At 39.8% G+C, this 25,392-nt stretch overlaps 1 protein-coding gene across 8 annotated transcripts in view; it reads right to left on the minus strand.

The window, feature by feature from the left end:
• Nucleotides 1-25,392, minus strand: part of DIP2A (disco interacting protein 2 homolog A) — a 105,250-nt gene that overhangs the window by 33,234 nt on the left and 46,624 nt on the right. For 7 of the 8 annotated variants that reach the window (XR_004752208.1, XR_004752210.1, XR_004752209.1 and 4 more), the window contains 14 exons: nt 19,038-19,283; nt 15,021-15,149; nt 12,969-13,088; nt 10,593-10,790; nt 8,827-8,918; nt 8,480-8,590; nt 7,577-7,700; nt 7,159-7,268; nt 6,639-6,741; nt 6,040-6,104; nt 5,632-5,725; nt 5,040-5,159; nt 2,673-2,787; nt 1,384-1,523 (listed from right to left, as the gene is read on the minus strand). Coding sequence is in view for 5 of the 8 variants with exons in the window: in XM_035331085.1 (XP_035186976.1) it covers nt 1,384-1,523; nt 2,673-2,787; nt 5,040-5,159; nt 5,632-5,725; nt 6,040-6,104; nt 6,639-6,741; nt 7,159-7,268; nt 7,577-7,700; nt 8,480-8,590; nt 8,827-8,918; nt 10,593-10,790; nt 12,969-13,088; nt 15,021-15,149; nt 19,038-19,283 (1,767 nt within the window). In the remaining 3 variants the exon portion in view is untranslated. The remainder of the gene's footprint in view (nt 1-1,383; nt 1,524-2,672; nt 2,788-5,039; nt 5,160-5,631; nt 5,726-6,039; nt 6,105-6,638; nt 6,742-7,158; nt 7,269-7,576; nt 7,701-8,479; nt 8,591-8,826; nt 8,919-10,592; nt 10,791-12,968; nt 13,089-15,020; nt 15,150-19,037; nt 19,284-25,392) is intronic. The other variant, XM_035331086.1, reaches the window with a different exon arrangement.

Consider the following 25,392-nt stretch of genomic DNA (forward strand, 5'->3'; position numbering starts at 1 on the left):
ACACCCACTACAATGTCACCTGTACCAATCTGCTCTACCCTTACCCAAAATCTCTTAGATGGCTCTTCATCCATCCCCAGGCAGACCTCCATGGACTCCAACTGTTCTCTCATGTGAAGGGAAAAAACTCCTCCTCATCTTTCCAGCCTTTCCTTCCTAAAGAGCCTTCTACCACAACTCTCCAGCCATGAGCGTTCCTCTGTGACATGATTTAGGTGTTCCTGCTCCAGCAGGGGGACTGGACTAGATCATCTTTCAAGGTCCCTTTCAATCCCTAATATTCTGTGATTCTGTGATGAGAGCCAACCCACCATGTCTCCGTGATCCCAACACAACTGTAGCCCTACAACTGCACACATCTACTTCCTCATGTTTATTCTTCATGCTGTGTGCATTAGTGTAAATGCACTTCAGAGAGGCATCCCAGCATGCTCATTTCCCAGAGTTTCAGTGTCAGAGCTTTATTAAGAGGAAATACCAAAATTGCCGCTTCCTGAATTTTTAAGTTATTATTGTTAATTGCATATCCAGCACCAGATAAAACATATTCTTTACAAAGACTCTAGAGCAATTCAAAATGAAGAGTCTGACAGTAGCACATACACTCACTATTAGTTTCAAAGATGAAAAAATTCAGTGCTAACCTAGGTTTCTAGGCCATAAACAAACAGGTGGGTAAAGCCACATGAGGACAAAACTAGGTCTTGGAATGTTGGAGAGCTGAAGATAAAAACAAAAAAAGCAGCAATAAAAATAAAGCCTTCAAAAATAGTAAATTGCTGCCAGATATCAAACAATCTCAGCTTGTATTTCTTCTAAATCACACTGTGAAGGGCTGAGAGAAACAAAGCAGGTATCTGGGACTCCACATGCTCCTGTGGTACACAAAAAGGCTTAGAGAACTGCTGCAGGTGCTGCTGAAGAAAAAGAACTGTCACAGCACACACAGAGCAGCTGCAGCTCAGTATGAACAAGTGGACTATCGCTAGGAGAAAGAACTGCTGGATAAAACATAACATTTCTTACTAAGATTTAAGGTATTTTTTTTTTCTGCTGTACTTGTTATTACATGGCTGTAAAACAGTCTGCACTAATGCTAACAAATGTACAAAACCACAACTCTGAAAACCAGTCAAATGCATCTGTTCACACCAAAACCTATAGTTGTTCAAATTTATCATCAGTAATTTCTACTGCAAACTTTTAATAATTTAGTTGAGACAGTATTTAATACTGAAGTGTTCAGGTAATGTGTCAAAATGTAAGTCATACTACCTTGAAGATAATTCTCATTTACCAATTTCATTTATTTCATTGGCACAAGCATAATTGTAAAGATAAGTTACATGGACTTGTGTAAACCTACATGAAATGTTTTCCTACCTCCAGGCATAATCTGACCGACATCCTGGACAGTTAAAATGGACAACTTCTCTTCTGTATCCACTCTTATCACACCAAAACTAAGACAATTCATAGATAACACTGCTTTTCCTGGAGGAGGCCCACCCAGTTCTGGAGGTCTGAAAAACAGAAAGTCAAATCAGAATGAACCAACAGACCAATGGGCTTAGGGTCATTGAAAACATAGTGCAATTCTGTCAAGTTTATTAAGGCTAACTGAAAGAATGTTTTTTCACCCTACATGAACAAGAGTTCAAGACTGGTAATGTATTTTACTAAATTAAAAAAAAAAAAAAGAAAAAAAAGAAAAAAAACAGATCAAAACATCACATATCTTCCTCCCACCCTAAAATGTTACAGAGAGGAGTTAGATCTATTATGGGCAAAGTGTCAAGAATAAGTATTCAAAGGCTAAATCTTCTGTCCAACAGAAAAATTAGGAAGTGTTTGTAGGCTTGACAGTACTCTCTGAGATGTACTGGTTGAGGACTAACAACTCCATTTTGTGCAGTTGCTCACCTTTTGTGATGACATAGAACAGAAGAATCCAAGAGTTATATATAAAAAAAAGTTAATTATGTTTTATTATTATTATTATTATTATTATTTATTGGGAAAGGCCAGTTCTTGCACCAGAGAGTATTCTCCAATATTTATATATATTTTTTGTATCAGATTTTCTTGAAATGTATTTTCCCCCCAAAAGTACATTTTGTTCAAAACCACTGCCCAAAAAAATCCAGCATTCATTTGCCTATTCATAAGCAAAGCATTCTATTTCCTCAGCACATCACTTGCTATCTCTAGAAATTGAATAGTATTTTCCAGGCCAATTACAATTATTATTGTTTTTCTTTGGCCTCTTATTACAAGACAAAATATGTCAGTCATTGATTAATTGAATTTTCAGTATCTTCTTCCTCCCAAGTAAGCAGAAGTCTTGTTTTTAGAGGCATTTCTTAAAGGTCTTACAGCAAACTCAGTGAGGATCAGACCCCGTTTTCCAAAACAGTTTAAAAATAGTATGGCTGACTACTTCTTGAAAATATTACGTTTTAAATAAATAAATAAATATACATATATATGTATACAAATCCCCACTTACTTCAGTGAAGGTGTAACCTGCAAACCTCTGTCTAGGTCTTTGATTACCTTTGTGTATGTAGTTGTCTTTTTTTGATAATTACCTTAGCACCAGATACATTTCAATAGTCAAGAAATGTTTTCAGTCCTCAGAGTCCTCAGAAAAAAAAATAATAAAGAATTACCTGCGAATAGCAACAGTTAGCGCCTCTGAGGAACTAGCACAGGGGCAGATTACTTCTGGTCTCAAACCTCTGGATTGAAATACATTCAGGAATGCATCACAAGAAGATATTGACCCTAAAAAGAACAGTCACACAATTGGAAACATTTCTGCCAGGCGTAGGAAAGCTTGATCTGCAGAACTTCAGAATCTATGCTTACCCTAAGCTCAGTTGTACAAAGATTGTATCCTTGCACAGAAACTACACTTTCAAACTGCCTAAAGGACACAGTAGCCTACAATTAGATTCCAGATTTGATGAAAAAAAAAAAGTGGTTAACAACAAATTCACAGAATGTAATTCTGTGACTCTTTGCATACTCAGAACAGATTTATGAAATTCTGCATAATTTTTCTGAGGCAACGATCCATAAAACTTAACATCATTGAAAGTCTGCCAGTGATGCAGTTCTTACAGTTCTTCTACAAGTGTTTCTTTCAGATGCCACAGAATTGCTCCTTAGTGATAATTCAGGCTGGCAGCAATGACACTGCTAAGAGAAGCCTGAGGGCTATCAAAAGGGACTTCAGGGGACTGGGGTGGTTACTGGATGGAGTGGGTGCGCAGCTGTGGGTTTACGTGGCAAGGTATTGGTAGCAGGGGGGGGCATAGGTGTGGCCTCTGTGAGGAGAATCCAGAAGCTGCCCCATGTTAGATAAGGGCCCCGCTGCTGGCCAGAGACAAGCCAATAAGTGATGTTGTTTGTGCCTCTGTGAGAGCATATTTAAGGCAGGGAAAAAAAGTGCTGGAAAACAGCATCTGGGAAAGGGAAAGGAGTGAGAAACAGCCTTGCAGGAGCCAAGGTCAGTGAAGAAGGAGGGCAGGAGGTGCTCCAGGCACCGGAGCAGAGGTTTGCCTGAGGCCTGTGGTGAGGACCATGGTGAAGCAGAATGTCCCCATGGAGTACCATGGTGGAGCAAGGTTCCATGCTGCAGCCCGTGGAGAAGACCACGGTGGAGGAGGTGGGCCTGCTGCACTGATGGAGGCTGCGGCCTGTGGAAGACCCCCACCGGAGCAGATTCTGGGCCAGACCTGTAGCCCGTAGAGAGGAGACCACGCAGGAACAGGGGGTCTGGGGGAAGCTGCTGCCCGTGGGGGACCCAGGTTGGAGCAGAGTGCTCCTGATGGATGGACCCTGTGGTACGAACCCATATCTGGAACAGTTCTTGAAGAGCTGCTGCCTGTAGGAAGCCCACGCAGGATCAGTTTAGGAAGGACTGCATCCCGTGTGAGGGACCCCACATTGGAGCAAGGGAAGAGAGTGACCGTGAAGGGGCAGTGGAGACAAAGCACTATAGACTGACCACAACCCCATTCCTCCACGCCGCACGGGGGGAGGAGATGGAAGAGGGTAGATGGGGGGAAGGTGTTTTTGTTTTTGTTTTCCTTTGTCTCACTTCTCTAGCTTGTTAGTGATAGGCAATAAATCTTACTATCTCCCTACTCTGAGTCTGTTTTACCCATCATGATAATTACTGAGTGATCTCCCCATCCTTATCTTAACCCTTGAGTGCTGTGCATCATATTTTCTCCCCCTTTCCCTTTGAGGAGGGGGAGTGAGAGCGGGTGAGGTGGAGCTCAGTTGCCCACCCAAGTTAAACCAGCACAGCAGGTGGTGTTTTCCTCTATCCCTTCAGTGGTGGGGATGGATACTCAGCGGACCTGGGAGGCCCAGCTGATCGATACATGGCTGAGAGGCTGGTGCTGTTGCAGGAATTTGGGGCTTTTTGATCACAGGGAGGCTTACTCAGCACCTGGCCTGATGGCTTCCCAAGGGTCCCACCTGTCTCAAAGGGGCAGATGGATTCTAGCCCAGGAGCTGGCAGGGCTCATCAGGAGGGCTTTAAGCTAGGTGTGCAGGTGGATGAGGGGGGAATTTGAGGCTCAATAGACATGAGCCTGGGTGAGCACTGCCAGGGTTGGGGGTGAGGGCAATGGTGAAACTGAAGTGCATCTACACCAATGCACGCAGCATGGGCAACAAACAGGAAGAGCTGGAAGCCCTATGGGAATGTACAGAAATCAGACACACTGAAACTCAAAGATTTTTTCTACCTGCACAACATGAGCAACTACTTCAAAACTGACATTATGATTTACTTTAAATTTAAAAATCCTATTTCAAATTACATTGCCAACTATTCTTTACATAAACAGTAACAGAATGTTTTCTGTGAAAGTTCCTCTCCAGTGTTCTTAGCAAAATGCTGCTGTCTGCCTTTCTGAAGATGAACTGCTGAGCTCCTACAGTACAGAAACGGTGTTGTGATTTAGAATGTACTTCAGTTCACCTTGGACTGACAGCTCAGAAAATACACCTGTACTCACATGGATTAGCTCCATCTGCCACTATTAACATTCGTAAAGAGCTTAGACTGACATCTCTCTGATCCCTCTGAGCCAAAAGTGACCAGTGCATATCACGTGATTTTACTACTGCGACACGGGCTGAAAATTAAAAGAAGAAAATAATTATGGCACGTGTGCAGAACAAAATAAAGACAACATTTATTAAATTATCTAAACATTTTTGTGTACTTACATAAATTTATTAAACAAATTTCAAACTACTACTATTTAACTACTATGACCTGTCTCCAGATGGACTTGATTACAGAATTTAAATGCTTACTATGAACTCAATTAACAGGATGAGAAATAGTCATCATTAAAGATCTATAAGAATAAGCCATCAAAGTTGCTTATCAATCAGTCCATCAGTATACTAAACAATGCACTTGCAGTACTTGATTGCTAAAGCTGAGGCATCATGGTGGCAAAGAAAGTCAGCTGGATAAAACACCAGTGGCCTTGCCTAGAGCAGACATCTTATACAGATTTTAATTTAATATTGCCTTTTTTTTTAAAAAATAAATCATCAGAGAAGAGGTAGGTAAAGAAAGAAATACTTTAAGGTTACCTTTGTATGAGCAGACTTTCTGTATCCACGAAAGTGGATTAACCTTCATTAGCGCATAGGGAATACTGATGACATGCATCCTATTCATAACACTCTGAGAAAAATATTCAAAAAAAAAGTTTCAAGTGGTTCAAAGAATACACAGAATATCTTTTTAATAAATACACAGATATCTTTTTAAAAAAACACAGCTACAGCATAACTCTCATGTTTCACATCAGCGAAAACTATGTGTACAGTCAATAAAAACTTAAGGTATATCTGTCCAGTCTGTTAGTGAAAACGGACTATTTTATTCATAAAATATAAATATAGTTCTCAAACTATGGTTTATGACCACATTCTGATGATAATGCACTACCCCAAAGAGAATCTTATTGCTGTAGTTTCATTCATTCAAATACTTACTGTTAGCACTCCATGCCAAAGGCCAGCATCTCTTTTGAAATCCAAGACATTCGTTAGTGTTTCAGCTGAAAACAAAGGAAAAATCTATCAGATTGAAAAAAAAAAAAGTGGTATATAGGCCGCTTAATATGAAAGTGTCTTATGTTACTTGCTACAATCACCTTAAAAGTACAATTATAGACTAGATTATCACAAAGAATTTAAGACCTAATTTTCAGTTTAATACTACTGCCACGTGTTTGTTAACTTTGCCAAAAAGCTATGCAGACTGGAACATTGCTTTTGATGCCAACTGCTGAAATTTTCAACTACAAATTGTTGAGCTATATTTGAAAGAATTATATTAGTGAGAAATATCATGGCTGTACTAAATTTTCTTCTATGCTTTTTCTGAGAAATTCAAAAGTCTTATGTGATTCAAAACACAGAATCAAAGTTTGGCATAAGATCTAACCTTATTTTAGAAGGATGTCTTTTATTGATCAGGTGAAATTTGCTTATCACTGATGTAGGATGATTACATGTAAAATTACTTTGCAATGTAGTTTTCCTGGATAATCAAAGCTATGATCATCATTTTAAAGTTGTAGCTAACTTACCTTCTGAATAGCCACATGCCTGAGTCAATGCATGACAGTGTGCCAGCATGGAAGCATGAGATATAGTAATGCCCACTGTGCTCCCCTCTTTACTTGTTTTGTACTGAAAAGAGAAAGTTTACACACTCATTAGTTTAACAACAGAATAACTAAAATTTTCAGTAGTGAACTTAAAGGATATTTTATTATAAAAAGGAGGTGAACTTTTTTTTTTTTAAAAAAAATAATAATCAAAGAGTTATGTAAGAGATGTATTTATGTTCAGCAAATATTCTAATATCACAGGAAACCTGACCATTTCTCTACCCCAATTAAACAAATTCTCCCAGGGATCCCCAAATGCCAGTATAACCACTCACACGCCAGTTTTCCTGGTAACCTTGAGGAAAACACTCTTGTTCCACAATTCTACATATTATAGTCATCTTTTTTGTAGCATCAGAAGATTAAAGGAAGAAAATGTGCTGTGACATAAATGGGAATAGTGTAACAATAAGTTAGGCATATTATACTGGATCACCTCAATATAAGCAATCTCAGCACTGGCATCCCGTACTTGCGGATGCCAGTCCTTAGCTGGTTTTGCCAGATGTTTCCCATCAATCACAAACCAAATGAGACGAGGCCAACCTTCAAATTAAAACAAAACAAAACAAAACAAAAAAAAAAAGTTAGTATCATTACACTTCCAAAATACAGTTAGTATCATTATACTTCCAAAATATTTTTCCCCCCAGTATTCTGGGATAATGACAGGCTGCAGCATCACACCCCTGACAGGAAGAAGAAGCACTAAATACTCTCTTGACAATTATGGTAGTTTTTCTTTATACATAAGCTAGAAGCATGCAAGCAAACTCAAAGAGGTGGCTTAACACCAACTATCAATATACACATTCTTTATCCCATAAAGAAATTTGAGTAGCTCGGAAACATACCTTTGAACGTAACCACCTCACCAGTCTGAGCTTTAGGAAGGCCTTTTTGACAAGCATCAGTGGTTAAAGCTAGTGTTACTCCACAACTGCCCAAAAGAAAGCCAATTTGCTGGCTGCCTGCATCCTACAGAGAAACCATGTTTTAGAAAACTTAGTAATAAATCACTTTAGCACAATTTACTGCAACTTTTCCATGTTTTGAAATTAAGACGAATGATATCACAGGAAAAGAAAATCCTAGGTAAAAATATATATTTTTTTGTTAGCACTGAACTTTATGTTCAAAATGCATCAACTTTTGCCTAGTGCCAACTATTTGGCAGTAAATCTGACAAACAATGGAAGCAAAACAATGTTTGTGCATGCTTCTCAAACCCTGCAGGGAAGTTCGTATGTTCTGGCAAAACACAGAGCTGGTCTTATGCTGCCTCTGAGTCCCGAGGCACTGAAGAACAGAGCCTGTAGCTTTTCAGGACTGATTTCACACCTCTTCTAATAACTTCAACTTTTGTGGGATTATCCACGTATCTGCAAAACTGTGATGTCTCTGTGTGTCTCTGTTCCCATTACTTAGACTGGGAGCTGAAAATACCACATTTCTGTGTTATATTTTGAGAAATAATTTCACACATCTTTTCAAAATAAATAAATAAAAATCTACAAGTGTACATTCTAAAATAGTTAACTTCTTAGCTTCATAGACTTTTCTCCCTTCTCTAAATATTATACATTTTACGAACATATAACATATTCACAGTTGGTAAACTACTGAGAAGCAGAGTGAGTAATTTAGCTGATGCATCATACTGCTTTCAAAAGTGCAGGGTCTGAGGGATCCCATTTAAGATTTGGACCACCCCGCTTCATCTGTGAAGCCAAAAAACTTTCAATATATTTGCCTACCTTTCTGGTTAGTGGAACTTCTATTGGGACAGGAATAAGTTCTGCCAGGAGACATCCATAAAAAGCCACCATAAACATAACTGGATCACTATTAGGAAATACAAGAGCTACCTACAAAAATACATTAAAAAACATGAAATGCTTTTTGTTGTTATTTGGAGGGGGATGTTTTTTTAAGTTTGTGGGAAAAAACTGTCATAACACTGTTGGGATCACAAACTAGGAGCAGAAATACTGACTGTTGTGATAATACAGTATTAAAAATCCCAGTATTACAAAGTTTTCTTTAGCTAAAACTGCTCCACACTGTCTATTTTATCCACGTAGACCACCTCAAACAAACCTACCCGGTCTCCAGGCTTCAGTAGTGGTTCATTCCTAGTGGTTAGCTTGTTTAGCAGAGTATATGCTAACTTCAAGCTCCGACTCCACAGTTTGCCTAAAGATGATGCAGAAATCAAAGAAATAAAGGATAAAATCGCAGCATATAGCTGGAAATGTCAATGCTTTATATACACACAAGTTGGTTGTATGAGAACAGAATTAGTGGTCACACAAGTATTCTGGAAAAGCGAACACTACTTTTGCAAAAGCAATCACACCACAGAAACCTGCTGAGCTCGTCCAAGGTACCAGTGCACACGCACACACACAAACACATAGTCTGGTTGATATAACCTAAGTGCATTTCCAAAAAAAACTAATAAGACTCCTTACTAATGGTTCTTAGCGAAATCAAACTGCCTGGGATAAAATTAAAAATCCTAATTTGGCCAAAAAATAACTGAAATTTAAGAAACAAAGGGTATGAATAAATGCCATAATATCCAGCTCTGTGACATGCCAGTTCAGTGCTCAATAGTCATCTACACTGCCTTCAATAATTCAGAACAAAAAATGCATCCAAACTATTAAATACAAAGACAAAAACCTAACTACTTATTTGACACAGTATAAGAGACAATTTTCAGTAATGCTCCAAAAAGAAGAAGAGTATTGATTAAAACAAACAACTCTTCATAAAAAGTTAAGCAACAGCAAAACCCTTCCACTGTTAAAGGCAAATCAAAGCACGTAGAATCCAGGGAGCCACACTGTAGCATACATTTAGTAAAGTTTTCTAGTATGGTATTTCAGACTCGCATCCATGCTCAATCCCTTTAGACCATGCAGCAACCAACACTTAATTTGTGTTTGTCAGTCTCAAACTTCCTCAATTCAACATTTTTTTTTTCTGCGTAACTTATATATGTAAGTTTATATAAGTTTTATATATATGTATAATTAAAAAAAAAAAAAACAAAACAAAACAGGTGCAGGACGCATGATCATCAAAATAAATACTACGGCTTTGTGACCTGCCTGGAGAAGTTGGCAGAGTCCAAGTATAGTTTAGAACTTGGCTTCTTTTTGTTTTTATGTTTGTTTTGTTTTTTAAACATACAACTAAACATGATCTTCTAAACAGTTTTCACTTTCTTAAAGCTCCTCTGCAAGGCAATGAAACTAATGCACCTACTCAATTATATTTTCCCTAAGCATACTTCACCTGCAAGAATGCAAGCAAGAAAATGTAATATTCCAACACACTGCATGATTAAAAGTAAGTAACATGCTGTAGAGTTAGCTACCCTGAGGGATAAGATTACCTTCAAAAAAACCCCACAATTATTGTCATTTTTCTAGTTCACTGATGCAGTCAAGTCTCGCTTCCCTCAATAATATCCTGAAATACAATTTTTCTCTATAAGGATATGCAAGAACATACATGCACACTAAAGCATTCTGTCTATGTTGGGAATGTTCAGAGTCCATTAGTAGTCATCTGCTACTTTCTTCTATTTTACATCAGTCTCTTTTTAGCTTTCTCTTGCAGGTTTTTTTAAGCAAAATTGTTTGAAATTTATAAATAGCCACTTGTAAAGAACTGAAGTTATTATTTTTCCTTTCTTAACTTTCAAAATTCTTTTTCATATACTATGAACTTTTAACTTGTATTTGAATAGAAATCTCAAGTGATCTGTCCTGAACAGTTAGTCCCTCCTAAGTAAAGCCAATTGTTAATTTCACAATGAATATCTAATTCTTTCTTAGAGTTTTCACCAATACCTACCATAGGTAAGTGTATAAATAGCTTTCCCAGTTGTATCCAAAGCAGTCAGACATGGGGATTTCGGCTGCGTAGTTCCCCAGCGCTGCAGGGCAGCCAGCAGAGAAGGTGGCCAGTTGGTTACCACACCTAAGGGTTCACCTTTAAGAACGCTCATCTGATTTCCTTCAGGCTTTGGTTGATTTGGGTCAGGCTGTTGCACTAAAACCGGAGCACAGTAAAGTGGCAGAATGTCAATCTTTATCAAAAGTGCAAATTACACTTAAAAGATAATTCTATGAACCACTCTCATCCTTCCTCAGAGGTAACACTGCTTCTGCCCTGCTTTATGATGATGCCACGCTAATCATCTGTTGGCTTCACAAAAAATAATTGCCACCATTTTGTAGTTCTGATTCCACATTGTTCAAAGAAGCTGGCCACAAGAACAGAATTTGAATCCTGAGTTCATTTTTTCTCTACTATGGGAGGATATTATTTTCTTCTGTTTGTTCTGCACATCTGTTTAAATGAAAGCCTACACCAAATCAAGAATCCTCATCAGAAAGAATGCCTTCAGTGCCAATTGAACAAGAGTTGTCATTGCACCAAATTCTCAAAAGGCGATGAAGAACAACACTATGCATCTGGTTACGGTACCTCAAAACACAAGTCAGTTGAAACGTTCCTGGTATGGATTACCCACTAATAAAAAACTGCATAGCTCTCAGAGAATTTTGCTTGATTTCATGCACTTCAAGAAAAGTTTGCCTGAAAATTTTTCAGGGAAATACTAGAGCTGCAGTAACTTCCTATTCTAAAGGATCAAATAGTGTAGGGAATCTACTAACAGCTGCTCAGAATGTAGCACTGAGAACAAAATTTTTATTTAATCTTAAAAGCAAAATTCATTCTCCAAGATCAAGTGATGCTGCTGGATTTAAAGAAGCTGGATTTAAAGAAGCCTAAATATCGGTAAGTGACTGTTTTCTTTCTGCCTAGACATACGCATGCAGAACAGAAAATGAAACTTTTTAGCTGAGCAATATCTACAGAGTACAAACCAGCACTATACTTTCATATAGTACACGTGACATTGCACAGTGCCCTCTAGGCATTTAATTCCTCTGAACCTCTAATATCATGAAACATTCTGGATTCCAAAAAGAGGGTATTAACACACACGCAAGCAATGTTATCGTAATGAATTCCAGTTACACAGAAGTAACCTTTTTCATTTAAGCGTATTTCAGCACTGACCAGCTAAAAAGCTGGTGGGGGATGTTCATAGAAAGATGCTGAATGCGAGTGAACAATGGGCCCTCATAGCACAGAGTCAAAGGCATCCTGGGCTATTTGGTGAACAGGCATATAGCCAGCAGGGTGAGAGAAGGAACTATTTCCCTGTGTTGGTAACTCATCAAAAGCTCTCCAGTCTGGAGAGTATTATTCTGATTCTGGGTTCCCAAAGACATTCATGCACTGATGGGAATCCACTGGAGAAACACTTAAGGTTGGGGGTTGGTGCCAATGACATATGAGGAGAGGCTACAGGATTTGGGACTGTTCACCTTAAGAAAAGTCAGCTAAGGAGGGAATCCTGCTGTCTACAGCTACCTAACTGGAGGACATGGAAAAAGAGACAGATTTCTTCCAGAACTGCACTGTGATGGAAAAAAGACAGAAAAGGCAAAAGCTGGAACATGGGAAATCCCAACCAGATATACAGAAACTTTGTTCTGCTGTGAAGCTGGTCAAACACTGGCACAATGTCCAAACAGGCCATGGAATTCCTGTCTCAGGAGATACTCAGAACTTGACTAGACACAGCCCTGAGCAGCCTGACCTAGTCAGACCTGCTTTGAACAGCAGGTTGGTCAGAGGCTTCCAGAGGTCCATCCTGTCATCAGTTACACTTTGGTTATACTTTGATTTACTCCAGTGAGTACCCACTATAAATTCACTGATTACTGTAAGACCAGGTATAGAATATCTGCAGCAAAAAGTGACTGCATGCCCATCACAAAACATGATATAATTTCTGAATCTCCCAGTGTAGTTCTTAATTAAGGCATGAATAGAAATTATCCAAATATATGTAAATCACTGTCTTTAGTATTCACCAGCTCATCACACTGGTCCAAACTGAGCTGAATCAGAAGATTTTCCAAAGCAACGGAGGTAAAAAGAGTACAAGCACACTGAGCAGGAGTGTTGAGCTAAAGATTAGCTTTTTTTTGTTGTTATATTAGAGACAGAAAGGTCGTATGATATCATAATTCTATCACAATTTTTTTTGGTGGGAGAAGAAAGGACAAAAACAATACTTGTTAAGACATAATAGTTCTTTCTTGAACTGATTACACAAAGAGTGAAAATTTTATTTAAAAGAAAACTAACCTTCTAGCAGTTCTTCAAAATCATCAACAAAAAACTCTTTCAAAGGTGGGCGCTTTGGTCTTTTCAAGGTATTTAGAAGCTGCTGGATTTTAGAGGACACCCTGCTATTCACTGGGACACCTGTCAAGGAGAAAAGATGTATTATTTACCATTTATTAATAAACATACAATAAAATATAAGCTTCCACACTGCTAACAACATCACTCAAAGCTCAGTATAGTTTTCAGATGGAAGAGTTATTCAAAATGAGTAGCTTGTTTGGAAAAGAAAAAAAAAAAAAGCTTTAATAAATAACAGTTTCAAACACAGATTTATTTGCTTGTATTGGACTTATGTAGCAAGGTTTTGGTACCAGAGGGCCTATGGGGGTTAGTGTATGTGAGAAGAGTCTAGGAACTGCCCTGTGCTAGAGGAAAACCAGCTCCAGTTGGTTCCAAAAGGGACCCATCACTGCCCAGAGCTGAAGCAACAAGCAATGTTGGTTGTCCCTCTGAGAGAGCAAATTTAAGAAAGGGGAAAACAACAACAACAAAAAACTGCTGTGCAACAGCTGCTTGCCAGAGCTGAGCAAGTAAGTGATATTATCTGTGCCTCTGTAAGAGCATATTTAAGAAAGGGAAAAAAACAACTACTGGGGAACAGCAGCTGGGAGAGAGAGGAGTGAGAAACAGAGAGAAAGAATTCTGCAGACATTACGGTCAGTGAAGAAGGGCAGGAGGTGCTCCAGGCTCCAGAGCAGAAGTTCCCTTTTGGCCTGTGCAGAGGCCTCTGGTGGAGTAGGCTGTGCCCCTGCAGCCCATGGGTCCCACATGGAGCAGATCTCCATGCTGCAGCCCGTGGAGGAGTCCCCGGTGGAGCAGGTGAATGTAGCCTGGAGGAGGCTGCGGCCCATGGAGAGCCCCTGCAGGAGCAGACTCTGGGCCAGAGCTGCATCCTGTGCAGAGAAGCCCACACAGGAGCAGGAGGTCTGGGGGGAGCTGCTGCCCATGGGGGACCCGTGTTAGAGCAGTCCACTCCTGAAGTACTGCACCCCACAGTATGGACCCATATCTGGAGCAGTTCTTGATGAGCTGCTGCCTGTGGGAAGCCCATGTAGGATCACTTCAGGAAGGACTGCATCCCATGAGAGAGACCCCATGTTGGAGCAGGGGAAGATGGAGACCATGAAGGAGCGGTGGAGATGAAGTATTATGGATTGACTGCAAACCTCATTCACTGTTCCCCTGCACCATTTGGGGGAAGGAGGTAGAAGAGGGCAGATAATGGGGAAGGTGTTTTTAGTTTGCTTTTAGTTTATCACTGCTCTAGTTCGTTAGTGATAAGCAATAAATTAATCTCCCTATGCTGAGTCTGTTTTGCCTGTGACAGTAATTGGTGAGTGATCTCCCTATCCTTATTTCAACCCCTGAGACTATTTTCATGGTATTTCATCCCCCTGTTCCTTTCAGGAGGAGGAATGAGAGAGTGGTGTTGTGGAGTTTAGCTAGGAACCAGTGTAAAATCACACAGTCCTTTAAAACAATGGTTTTTCCTAGCTGTATGACTGATACATATAACTTCTCATACTTTAATCTACATTTTACATTCAGTCAGTACTGGAAATGTGAAAATGGAATAAAGATATCTTTGGAAAAAATAACTGAATCTTTCAATATTTTATACTGCTAGCAAACAACAACCACAACACAAAACCATGTTGTATGTTGATTTTCATTTGTATATGTGATACACTTATTTATAATTCAATAGCATTTAAAAATGCATGTTTGCTTATATTTAAATTTTTGAGACAATACATATTTAAAATGTGAGATTAAAGGGCTCTTGTTGCCTTTTATTATAAAAATATACTGAAACGGTGACATGGATTCCACGGGCTTCCCAGTGGCAGAGCACAGGAAATGCAAAACAGCTTCCTTTCCTTTTGCAGTCTGACATATACAGCATAGTACTGCAGATCTTTGGAGTGGTTATGACACAAGATGTTATCCATCTGCTTATTCAGAAAAAGGGACATAGATGGAAAGGTGGGAGGTTTATAATACAATCACCATCTGCAGTTTCCAAAATGCTGCTGTTGTAGCCTCTGGGAACTCCTCGTACTGATGCTAGTTGTGGTCGCTCATGATGCAAGTGTTCCACCAGACCAGTGGTTACATCAGGAGGTGCAGAGTGATTATCTGTAGAAATGTAAGAATGACATGCGAACTCATCAGTCACGTTAAGACTCAGTACAACCAAAGCTGCTTATTACAGCCTTCTTGCTATTCTTGTTATAGCCTTCTTGCTGTTCCTCACACGTGTGTGCACCGCTGCTCACAACAGAAAAAGCATTGGATTTTCTGAGGCATGATGTGGTATAGCCTGACATGACAAACTCTTTAATTTCAATGGTGTGTGATACAAGCAGTTAATATTTAAATGTTTTATAACGTACATTTACATAGGGAAAACAGAGCAATTCTCAAATTCTCATATACTCAAGGGGCTTGAGAAACACCTTATAACAACCTTAAGGCAAAAACCTACATTGCTTGGAACTTGATCGTGTTTCTGCACTACTAAAGAATGCTAGCAAGTATTGTCATCCCAAAATTATGACCTATTTAATAGAATGATTTTCAAGTATTTGGAAGAAGTGTTCAAATAAGGAACACCTGAAGTACTATTATCAAGAATTGGAGGCCTGTAATGTTCAGAATCCTAATGAATAAAAATAGAATTGTAACAGGAAAAAGCTTATGAACACAATACTGCATTGTGCTGGAAGAACTGGATGGGGTCAAACAGCTTGCCAGTGATGGAACCCTTGAAGAACCTCTGTATGGTACAAATCCTGCAGTAAGAACCCTAGGGAGATAGCCTAGCTAGATAAGCCTAGGGAGATAAAGGTAATGTTGGGAAATATATGTATTAACCCACTCGTTTTGAGGAAGTGATTAGTGCTAAGATAAAAAGTATTTCTAGCTCTGTTCAAAGATTTCCAGAGCTTAATGCAAACCACCAATACAGCTCTAAGCAGTTTTAGTGGGATCACCGGAAGAAAATGTTAAATCCATTCTCATACTTCCCAGCCATCATCATTGCAATGAAAATTGTTGTGTTAGGGAGATCTGTCTTGCCAGGTACTAAGCAATGACCACACATTTCTTTCCTATGGGTAAAGATACAAGAAGGACAAAATATCACTTGATCCGACAAAGGTGGGAGTTAAAACCAGTAACAAGAAAACATGGCAACAGGGCTAAGCCACAACACTTTATCAGAGGAAATCTCCAAAATACCATTCTGCATATAATATGTCATAACCACTAAGCATTAGGTGACTCCAAGCATAAATCTATTCCATGCACTTGACATCATGTGCATATGGATACAAATATAACAATCCAGAGAGAGAACAATACACACATACACTACACGACTCGGTGCACTTGGGTCAGAAGCTGAAATGCTAAAAGGATATGGATATGCACTTTCCTGTTGGGCAAAAAGCAATCTTCCATCCGCATACTCGAGACAGATTTTTGAAACATAAAAGCTCTACAACTAGATGCTCAGAGAGTAACACAAGGAAGAAACGATTTGGGAACAGTTACAGAAATTCTGTGTACTTGTGAACAGTTCAAGGAAATCACACAAGAAAATGAAAATTCTTGGAAAACAAACAAAAAACAATCAACCCAACCGAAAACAAACACATAAAATATATATGGAGGTGCTGCTCTACAGCATTCAGGTATTTCACAAGCATCTCAGAGCCAACTTTCATGAAAATCAATGTCCCTAATCACAGAAAGAAAGTGACAGGGGTGCTTATGAACAATGGCTCTGTTGTTCACAGCTACTTTATCCTACACATAGCAGAGAACAGATCCTCCCTCACAATTCTGCCCTGAGAAGGCAAAATGATTTCTATGCATGTAAAAGGAGTAATTTCAATTTTCAGGATTTATGCTCAGATGAAAATTACATTAGCCTTATTAATTATTTAGGCATTTTATTCATACATGCACATAAAAATCCATGAAATTAATCTGTATCATCTAGAGATACTGTGACAAAGCACATTAAGAGAAAAGCTGATAAATTATCTGTGAACAGAGTTGTAACTTGGGGACTGAAGTTAATTGGATTTAAACTGAAGTACCTTTCAATTACTGGTTAGAAGACACAGAGATAAATGTAAAGGAAGGCAGTGGTCCAAGAAAAAAAAAAGTATGATATACAATACAGAAATCTAAAAGCTAGATATCAGTCAGAAAGTGATCTCTATGGAATAACAAAGACTTTAGAAAAGTTCTGACCTAATGTGATGGTTTTACTTAGGTGGGCAGCCAAGCTCCAATGCAACCACTCTCTCACTCCCCCTCCTCAAAGAGAAAGGGGGAGAAAATATGATGCACAGGGCTCAAGGGCTGAGATAAGGTCAGGGAGATTGCTCAACAATTATCATGACGGGCAAAACAGACTCAAGAGTAGGGAGACAGTAAGATTTATTGTCTATTACTAACAAGCTACTGACAAGCTAGAAAAGTGAGAAACAAAGGAATGAAACTAAAAATGCCTTCCCTCATCCATGCTCTTCCACCTCCTCTCCTCAAGCTGCACAGGGGAACAGGGGAATGGAGGTTGTGGCGAGTCTATAGCCCTCCACTGACGAAAGCTGTGGAGGACACCTGCCGGAGCAGATTCCAGGCCGGACCTGTAGCCCGTAGAGAGGAGCCCATGCAAGAGCAGGTGACCTGGCAGGAGCTGCTGCCCATGGGGGACTCAGGTTGGAGCAGAGTGCTCCTGATGGATGGACCCTGTGGTACGGACCCGTATCTGGAGCAGTTCTTGAAGAGTTGCTGCCTGTGGGAAGCCCACACAGGAAGTATGGCATCGCATGTGAGAGAACTCACGTTGGAGCAGGGGCAGAGAGTGACCATGAAGGAGCGGCAGAGATGAAGTGCTACAGACTGACCGCAACCCCCATTCCCCTGTTCCCTTGCACTGGTCAGGGGGAGGAGATGGAAAAGGGTGGATGGGGGGAAGGTGTTTTTTGTTTCTTTCCTTTGTTTCTCACTTCTCTAGCTTGTTAGTAATAGGCAATAGATCTTACTATCTCCCTACTCTGTTTTGCCTGTCATGATAATTGTTGAGTGACCCTTCCAATCCAAACCATTCTATGAGTCTGTGTAGTGCTTAGGTTTTCTAAATTATGTTGAAAAAAAGATACATTATTTGAAATACAAAGTTTTTACTGCACCACTAAGTCCCTTCCCGTAGCTTTACATTACTGTGCATCTCTTGCACACACTTAAATCCACTGTCACTCTTTACTATAGAGTATATAAAAAAACCACTATAAAAATCATTTCAACAGCGCAAAAGATGGCCTTTCTCCCTCCCTACCAAATATTCCACAGGCACAAGACTAATGCTCTGCATTTAGGAAAAAAAAAAAAAAAAAAAAAAAAAAAGTAACATGAAGTTCCAGACCTTCAGTGTTACAGAGATTGAGACAAAACTCACATTTTTTACATTACTTCTATGTTTTCAATCTAATCACACAATAAAGAACAATTTTTATCATTACAAACTTTAATTAAAAGAAAATCATGTTTTAGCTTGAAATCTAGCTTTGTTAGTACATCTAATTTCATAGAATTCCAAAAGATTCTGGATGTTTCTCTTGTTTTTTGGATGTTTACCAATCAAGTTGCCTTAAAAATCCATAAACTAATATTCTCTAGTGTAAATACATGTAGGTCAGAAAGCATGCACCAAGAATATCATCCTTTTGAAATTCCACTTTTTAGACAACTACAAATTTAACTTCTGTTTCTTGATAAATTAAGCATTTTTTCAAGAGAATGTCTGTTCAGATCTCATGAACAACTGGTTTGGTTTAAATTAAAATACACATATATCATGCGTACCTGGTCTGTGGATTGTACATTTTAAGGCTATTTGTGGATATTTCCTCGTGAAGCACAGCATTCATACCTGACTTTTGCATTTAGCTCTGCTTTGGGATTTTAAATTCGATTTTATTGCAACCACACAGGCAGTTCTTTACTGACCTAGCTGGGTGTGTGCCATGAGATCTGCAAGCACAGTGGCAGCAGCGGTGGCAGTAGCAGTATTGGAAGCAGCAGCAGGTTTCCCTCCTGGATGAGATGAGGTGGAGGATGCAGAGGATGAGGTGGACGAGCCCTGAATAACACGGTTAAGCCAGGGCTCTACGTTGGAATGGCTCTGGAACGGAGTGGAGGTGATCCGCCCTTGCCGACGTAACGAGCCCTCATCTTCTGATGCTGACGATGTGTCTGTGGTTAAAATAACGATGACAGGCATGTAATGTAGGAATGACCCAACAGACAGGAACATGAAGTTTTTCCATGTTCTTCGCACTGTGTTCTCATGTGCTACACATGAGATGCGTGTATTAAGCTAATGGTATATTCACATGCACAAATTCTGCTTATAGCCATTTTCAGTGTAATGCAACAGCTTCTACATGTTATAACAACAAAACACATGAAGTAAAGTTTCATTTAACTCCTGCATTTGGAAAGACATAACGCTTGAAAAAACCTTCTACCTAAGATACCTAGTGTACTTACTAACCATGCTAAGTGAGCATACCATGCTTATGTAATATTTATGTTCCAAACAGATCCAAACTGAAAAAACATGTTGTGTATTTTTCATGTTTAGATTCTTCTGACTTCTTTTAACTAGTTACTAAAAAACCCCACAGTGCTATAAAGTTCAATGAAAATGTCATTTAATTAATCTAAGAATAAATAAAGGAACTAAAAAGCATGGATTTTAACCACAAAGTGATATTAATGTGAGAAATATATAAATGCTTAGTAAAGAATCATTTCATTGTAGATGTATATTTGTTGCTGTTAGAAGTCGGATAAAACTTTCCCATTTTAATTACCACCATCCAGTTATTCAGATTTTTCTAAGTTTCCCTTTTGCATCCAATCTTTCTATATTTATCTACTCAAAATCAAATAAAAAGGTCTTTTTATATATTTTTAAATATATTAAAAAAACTGTTGACTTTGAGTGAAAAAAGGAACTTTTTAAAGAGAGACGTCTTTTTTCAGTCTGAGATCTCCTGCCAGAATTGTTTGAACATGAAACTGAGGCTTGCCACAAAACACACTACAGAAGTAGGATGTTCAGTCTCTTCCTAAAGAAACTATGGTATTTTAAGAACTTGGTCCTCAACATAACATCCTCCAACTCTGGTAATCAAAGGGAAGCTCCTAAAACAATGTGTTGCCCATATACTGATAAAGCTCACATCAAGTCAGTTTGTGCAGAGTGGTTTTAAGTCACACACAATGGTGAGAATAATTTAGAAAAGATACTGCAGGAAGAAGTCAGCATGAGAAAAGAAAAAAAAAAAAAAACTGATGAAAAAGACAGGGTGTCCATTGCTGTACTCCAGAGTCATTACCAGACACAGAGCTTCTGGGCAACATAGACTGGTTACCTCTGAAACCTGCAGCCTTTGCTTTGGCATTTTTCTACATCTACTGAACACAGAAGATTAAGCAATATATAATTTCATAGCAAAATTTTGTTGAAGCCATACTGAAAATCATTTCCTCATCTTTGGGAACAATTTTCAATCACCAGGTGTTTAACTTTCTGTTTTCAAGAATATGTGTATTTCCAACAGCTCTAGAATAATTGTTCTTAAATAGTGTGAAAACACAAAATTAGAAATCCAGTTTAACTTAATGGCCGTTTCAAATTTAAAGTCACACATCTCTCATTGCTTGGCCATCCCTAGTCAAACAGGACAAGCTTTGAATAAATATACACAAACAATTGATCTTTGAGAAGATACTTCTGCGGATCACCATTCCTGGATCTGCGCCTTATATGATATTTCTGTGGACAACAGTTGTAGTTTTTGGCTTCTGACTCCATCTGCCTCTGGAGAGGAGCCAAACCAGCTCATTAGTGCTTGCAACCTTCCCTTTCTTTTAGGCGGGAAGGCAAAAATAAACAATTCCAGGAAGATATAACAAAATAGGATTATAGTCAGGTTTAAAACAAAACAAAACACTTTTGTCATATATTATCACTTCAGAGTAAGAAATAAAAGTACAGAAAAACACAAGTTTCTCAGAGGATACATATTCTGATGGTGTCCATTACCCAGTTACAAGTTCAACAAAGTTGCTCTAAAATTTCTACACTTTCAGGTATCTTATATAAGCAGAGGAAAAAAAAACTGTTACATGTAAAGAATGTAAAGTATTAACTGAATATGAAATTGAAATACTCATAGTAAAAACTTCCTAATATTAAAACAATTATACCAGGAAGAGAAAAGTAGCCAGGTAACATCTGGCTGTGTGACAATCACAGGAGTTAAATCTTGGTTCTCAGTGTGCTGTGGACAGAATGCTATGTACTTGGCTTGCAGCTCTTCCTGTCTGGGAGCTTACCCATGATAGCCACAGAAACCACTGCCTTAGGGACCAAACATCTACCAAGACAACATTTCAAATTCTGATCATGTGAAATGTGTATGGGAAGCATGAGAGACTCATTGAGACATAAACAATAGCACATCAAAATTTTTGGAAAGACAGACGACAAAAGCACTTCCATTACTACTGGCCAGGGGACTTCGTTTTGAACTTAACACTGTAACTAGAACACAATGCTTCCTTCCTTCCTGGTGATGGATGGTAACTATATGTAACAACACTTCAGTTATTAACAACGTCTGATTTTAATTGCATTCATTTCTGCAAATACAAGGATTGTAATGTAGTGGCTTACTGGCTCAGGTCTACACATCCCCAGTAACGTGAAAGAAGAAAAAAATGTTTTAAACTCAGCATGCTAAATTAGCTAGTAAAATTATTTTGAATGAGATGTGAACTCACAAAAATAAATAACGACAAAGCCATGTGGAACTCCTGACCCATCATAAGTTCATGGTTATTGCACTATTAAAAAGGATAATTTGGGGGTAGGCAGTACAATGCCTCCCATTCAGCTGCAGAGAGCGTGTGGGCTGTGAGCAATAAGACTTCTGTAATCTTTTGCCCAGCTCTCACATTTAGATAAAGCTCTATGCACTCTGGTAACATGACAATGTTTAAAGAACATTCTCTCCTGAAACCTTTACCAGCAAATACAGGCTGACAGATTTATTTATTTATTTTAAAGAAGACTGACCAGATCCAGTGAGGCTTATAACTTGCTTGCCAGAGTAACAAACTTTGTTACCAGTGCTCGACAGTAAAAGTAGATGCTTCAAAGCCAGTTTGGTTCTTTGCAATTTTCTTGCTGAGTTAATTTTGCAAATACACTGTTTGACACTGTTTCCCACTGAATTCACCTGGAAAAACTGGCTGTTCATGGCTTGGACAGTTCACTGGGTGAAGAACTGGTTGGATGGTCAGGCTCAAAGGCTCACAGTGAATGGTGTTCAATCCAGTTGGTATCTGGTTACCTGTGGCATTTCCCAGGAATCAATGCTGGGGACAGGTTTGTTTAGCACTTTTATCAACAATCTGGATAAGGGGATCAAGTATACCCTCAGTAAGTTTGCAGATGATACCAAGTTAGGTGGGACTGTTGATCTGCTTGAGGGTGGGAAGGCTTTGCAGAGGGATCTGGATAGCCTGGAGCAATGGGCTGAGTCCAGCTGCAAGACATTCAGTGCCGGGTCCTGTGCTTGGGTTACATCAACTCTATGCAGCAGTGTTGGCTCTAGGGAGATGGGCTGGAAAGCTGCCCAGCAGAAATGGATCTGGGGGTGCTGGTCAACAGCTGGAAGAATGTGAGCCATCAGCGTGCCCAGGTGGCCAAGAACACTAATGGCAGCCTGGTCTGCATCAGAAACAGCATGGTCAGCAGGACTAGGGAAGCAATTGTCCCCTTGTATGCAGCAGTGTGAGACCACACTTTAGAGAGAAGAGCAATGAAGCTGATGAAGGGACTAGGAAAGTGAGGCTTGTCAGGGGTGGATGAAGGAACTGGGAGTATTCAGTCTGGAGCAGAGGATGCTGAGGAGATACCTCAATGCTCTCTACAGCTACCTGAAAGGAGGTTGCAGGGAGGAGGGTGTTGGTCTCTTTTCTCAGGTGACAAGTGATAGGATGTGAAGAAATAGTCTAGAATTGTGCCAGAGGAGGTTAGATTGGAAGAGTGTGGTCAAGCAGACCGCACAGTTAGGTTAGGAAGAGTGTGGTCAGGCAGTTGAGTACCCATCCCTGGAGCTATTTACGAGACACGCGGATGTGGCACTGAGGGACATGGTTAGTGATGGGGTTCTGCAGATCAGACTGATTCTTGGACTAGATGATCTTGAAGGTCTTTTCCAACCTAGATGATTCTGTGATTCTAAAATAAGGCCCATAAAAAGACAATTATTTTTGTAAATTGATGCAGCTGAAGCAACTCCTCGGTATTTTTGAATGGCCTGATCTCTCATGATACAGTAATACATCTAGTTGTCCTATCTTTTCTAAGGGTATCTCATAACAAGTAATCTTCTCTTATAAACTGCATAACAGATCCCAGAGACAACACTTAATTCTTCTTTCACAATAATTTGCTTAGGGTTTTTCTGTATCCCACTAAAGCCAAGACTGGCTATTTTTACTTTTGTGCTAACCACTTGGACAGACTTGTTAGAAGATGACATTCTATCAGCTCCTGTTTGATAGCATTTTTACCCCTCCCCCCAAAGGAGAAACAGCCAAAAAATCTCTTCTCCTTTAACTGGTAAATCCAGCTGCATTCCTAACCAGGGTACTTCACAGAAGATTATCTATATTCTGTAACCACACTTGACAACAAAGGAGGCTGGAATTTGATATAACTGCAGCTATATAAATGGTTTGTCTTAAGGAAAAATATACAACGCTGAATCTACTAACCTAAGAGGGGCGAGGCTGCCACAGCTCCATGCCCCAGCTCCAAGCAGCACTGAGGCTCAGGCACGTATTCTCCATAGACACACATGCAGAGAGCACATGTAGACACCGCATGCATGCATACACTGCTGGCCACACAGGTAACACACACTGGTAGCACCCACAGCTTCATTCTGCTTCCTTTCCTGGATGACAGAGGCCTCTGACCTGAGTCCCAAGCTAGGAGGTGGTGCTTGGTTTCTCTCACTCTGATCTCTCTGGTTAGTGGCACCCAGAGCCTCTGGCTGCTGGTCCCAGCACAGTGGCTGGCACTCAGGCTCTCACTCCTGCTGCTGGCACCATGGACACGCAGGCCTGAGTGACTTGTGGTCCCACTCATTGATGACACTTGAGTCCACTCACACTGGTCCTTCCAGTTGCTGGCACCCAGGCACACAGTCCCCCAACCTATGGTCCAGCTTCAGCTGCCAGACCTCAGTCTCTCCCTCCAACCCCGCACACGGAACAGAAAGTCCTTCACCCAGAAAAATCAATAGAAATAGATTGTAACAAAGATAGGACAGACAACATTGGTCATGTGCAGGGCATAGCCAGGGAAGCGTACCACTTATACAACTGGCCTTTTTTTTTTTAAAAAAAAAAATCTCCTTACCCCTTTGTTTACCCCATACTTGTCTCTCCACCAATCACCCAAATCCATCCTTTCCCCCACTTTTGGTTCCTCACCTAAACGTCCATAATAAATCTTGTGCAATCCTAAAATGCCTTTTCCCTGCATCCCATAATGTGTGCCATACCCCTCGCAGCACATGCCCCCCAAGACCAGAAGGCACTCTTGTACTGGCCAGACTTGATAGGTTTTATGTCTGGACAACAGGGCCAAGGCTCTCCAGGGACAGTCCTGGAGGGGCCTAGAGAGGGTGAATCCTTCCTCTGAATACTTGATTTGGGTTTTCATTGTCACTATTCTCTGTGCTCTTGTGGGCTTGTGAAGATGGATCTGTGATGTGTTGATGACTTCTGGGATGGGCCTGGGAGTAGCTGGGGCAAGGTGTTGTTCGGGCTCCCCAACCTACCACTGTTTGTCTGTGCACCTTTGAAGGCATGCAGATGAGCACTGATCACATAACCTCACAGCTTCTCCGCTTTACGTTCAGGGAAGCTACCACATTTTTTTTTACCTAGATTCTCTCAAGCCCCCAGGACTTTGATCCTTTAATGCAGCACACAAATCTAAGACGGAGCAGGTAGGGACACTGTCCAAATCTGTCCTGAAGGTATCCAAATCTGTCCTGAAGGTATCCAAAAAAGAAATACTTGGGTTTTCTTCAAAAAAAAATGCCAGGAGATTCTAGTTTATATGTTAAGGGAGACAGGAAAGTCTAGCTGTCCTCCCACTCCCTTATCTCTCCCAAGAGAGCTTCTGGATGCCAGCTATTTTTAGTATACTGAATCACAGAATCATCTAGGTTGGAAGAGACCTTCAAGATCACCGAGTCCAACCTCT

Source organism: Oxyura jamaicensis, chromosome 7 (genome assembly GCF_011077185.1).
Source record: "Oxyura jamaicensis isolate SHBP4307 breed ruddy duck chromosome 7, BPBGC_Ojam_1.0, whole genome shotgun sequence".
Taxonomy (NCBI): domain Eukaryota; kingdom Metazoa; phylum Chordata; class Aves; order Anseriformes; family Anatidae; genus Oxyura; species Oxyura jamaicensis.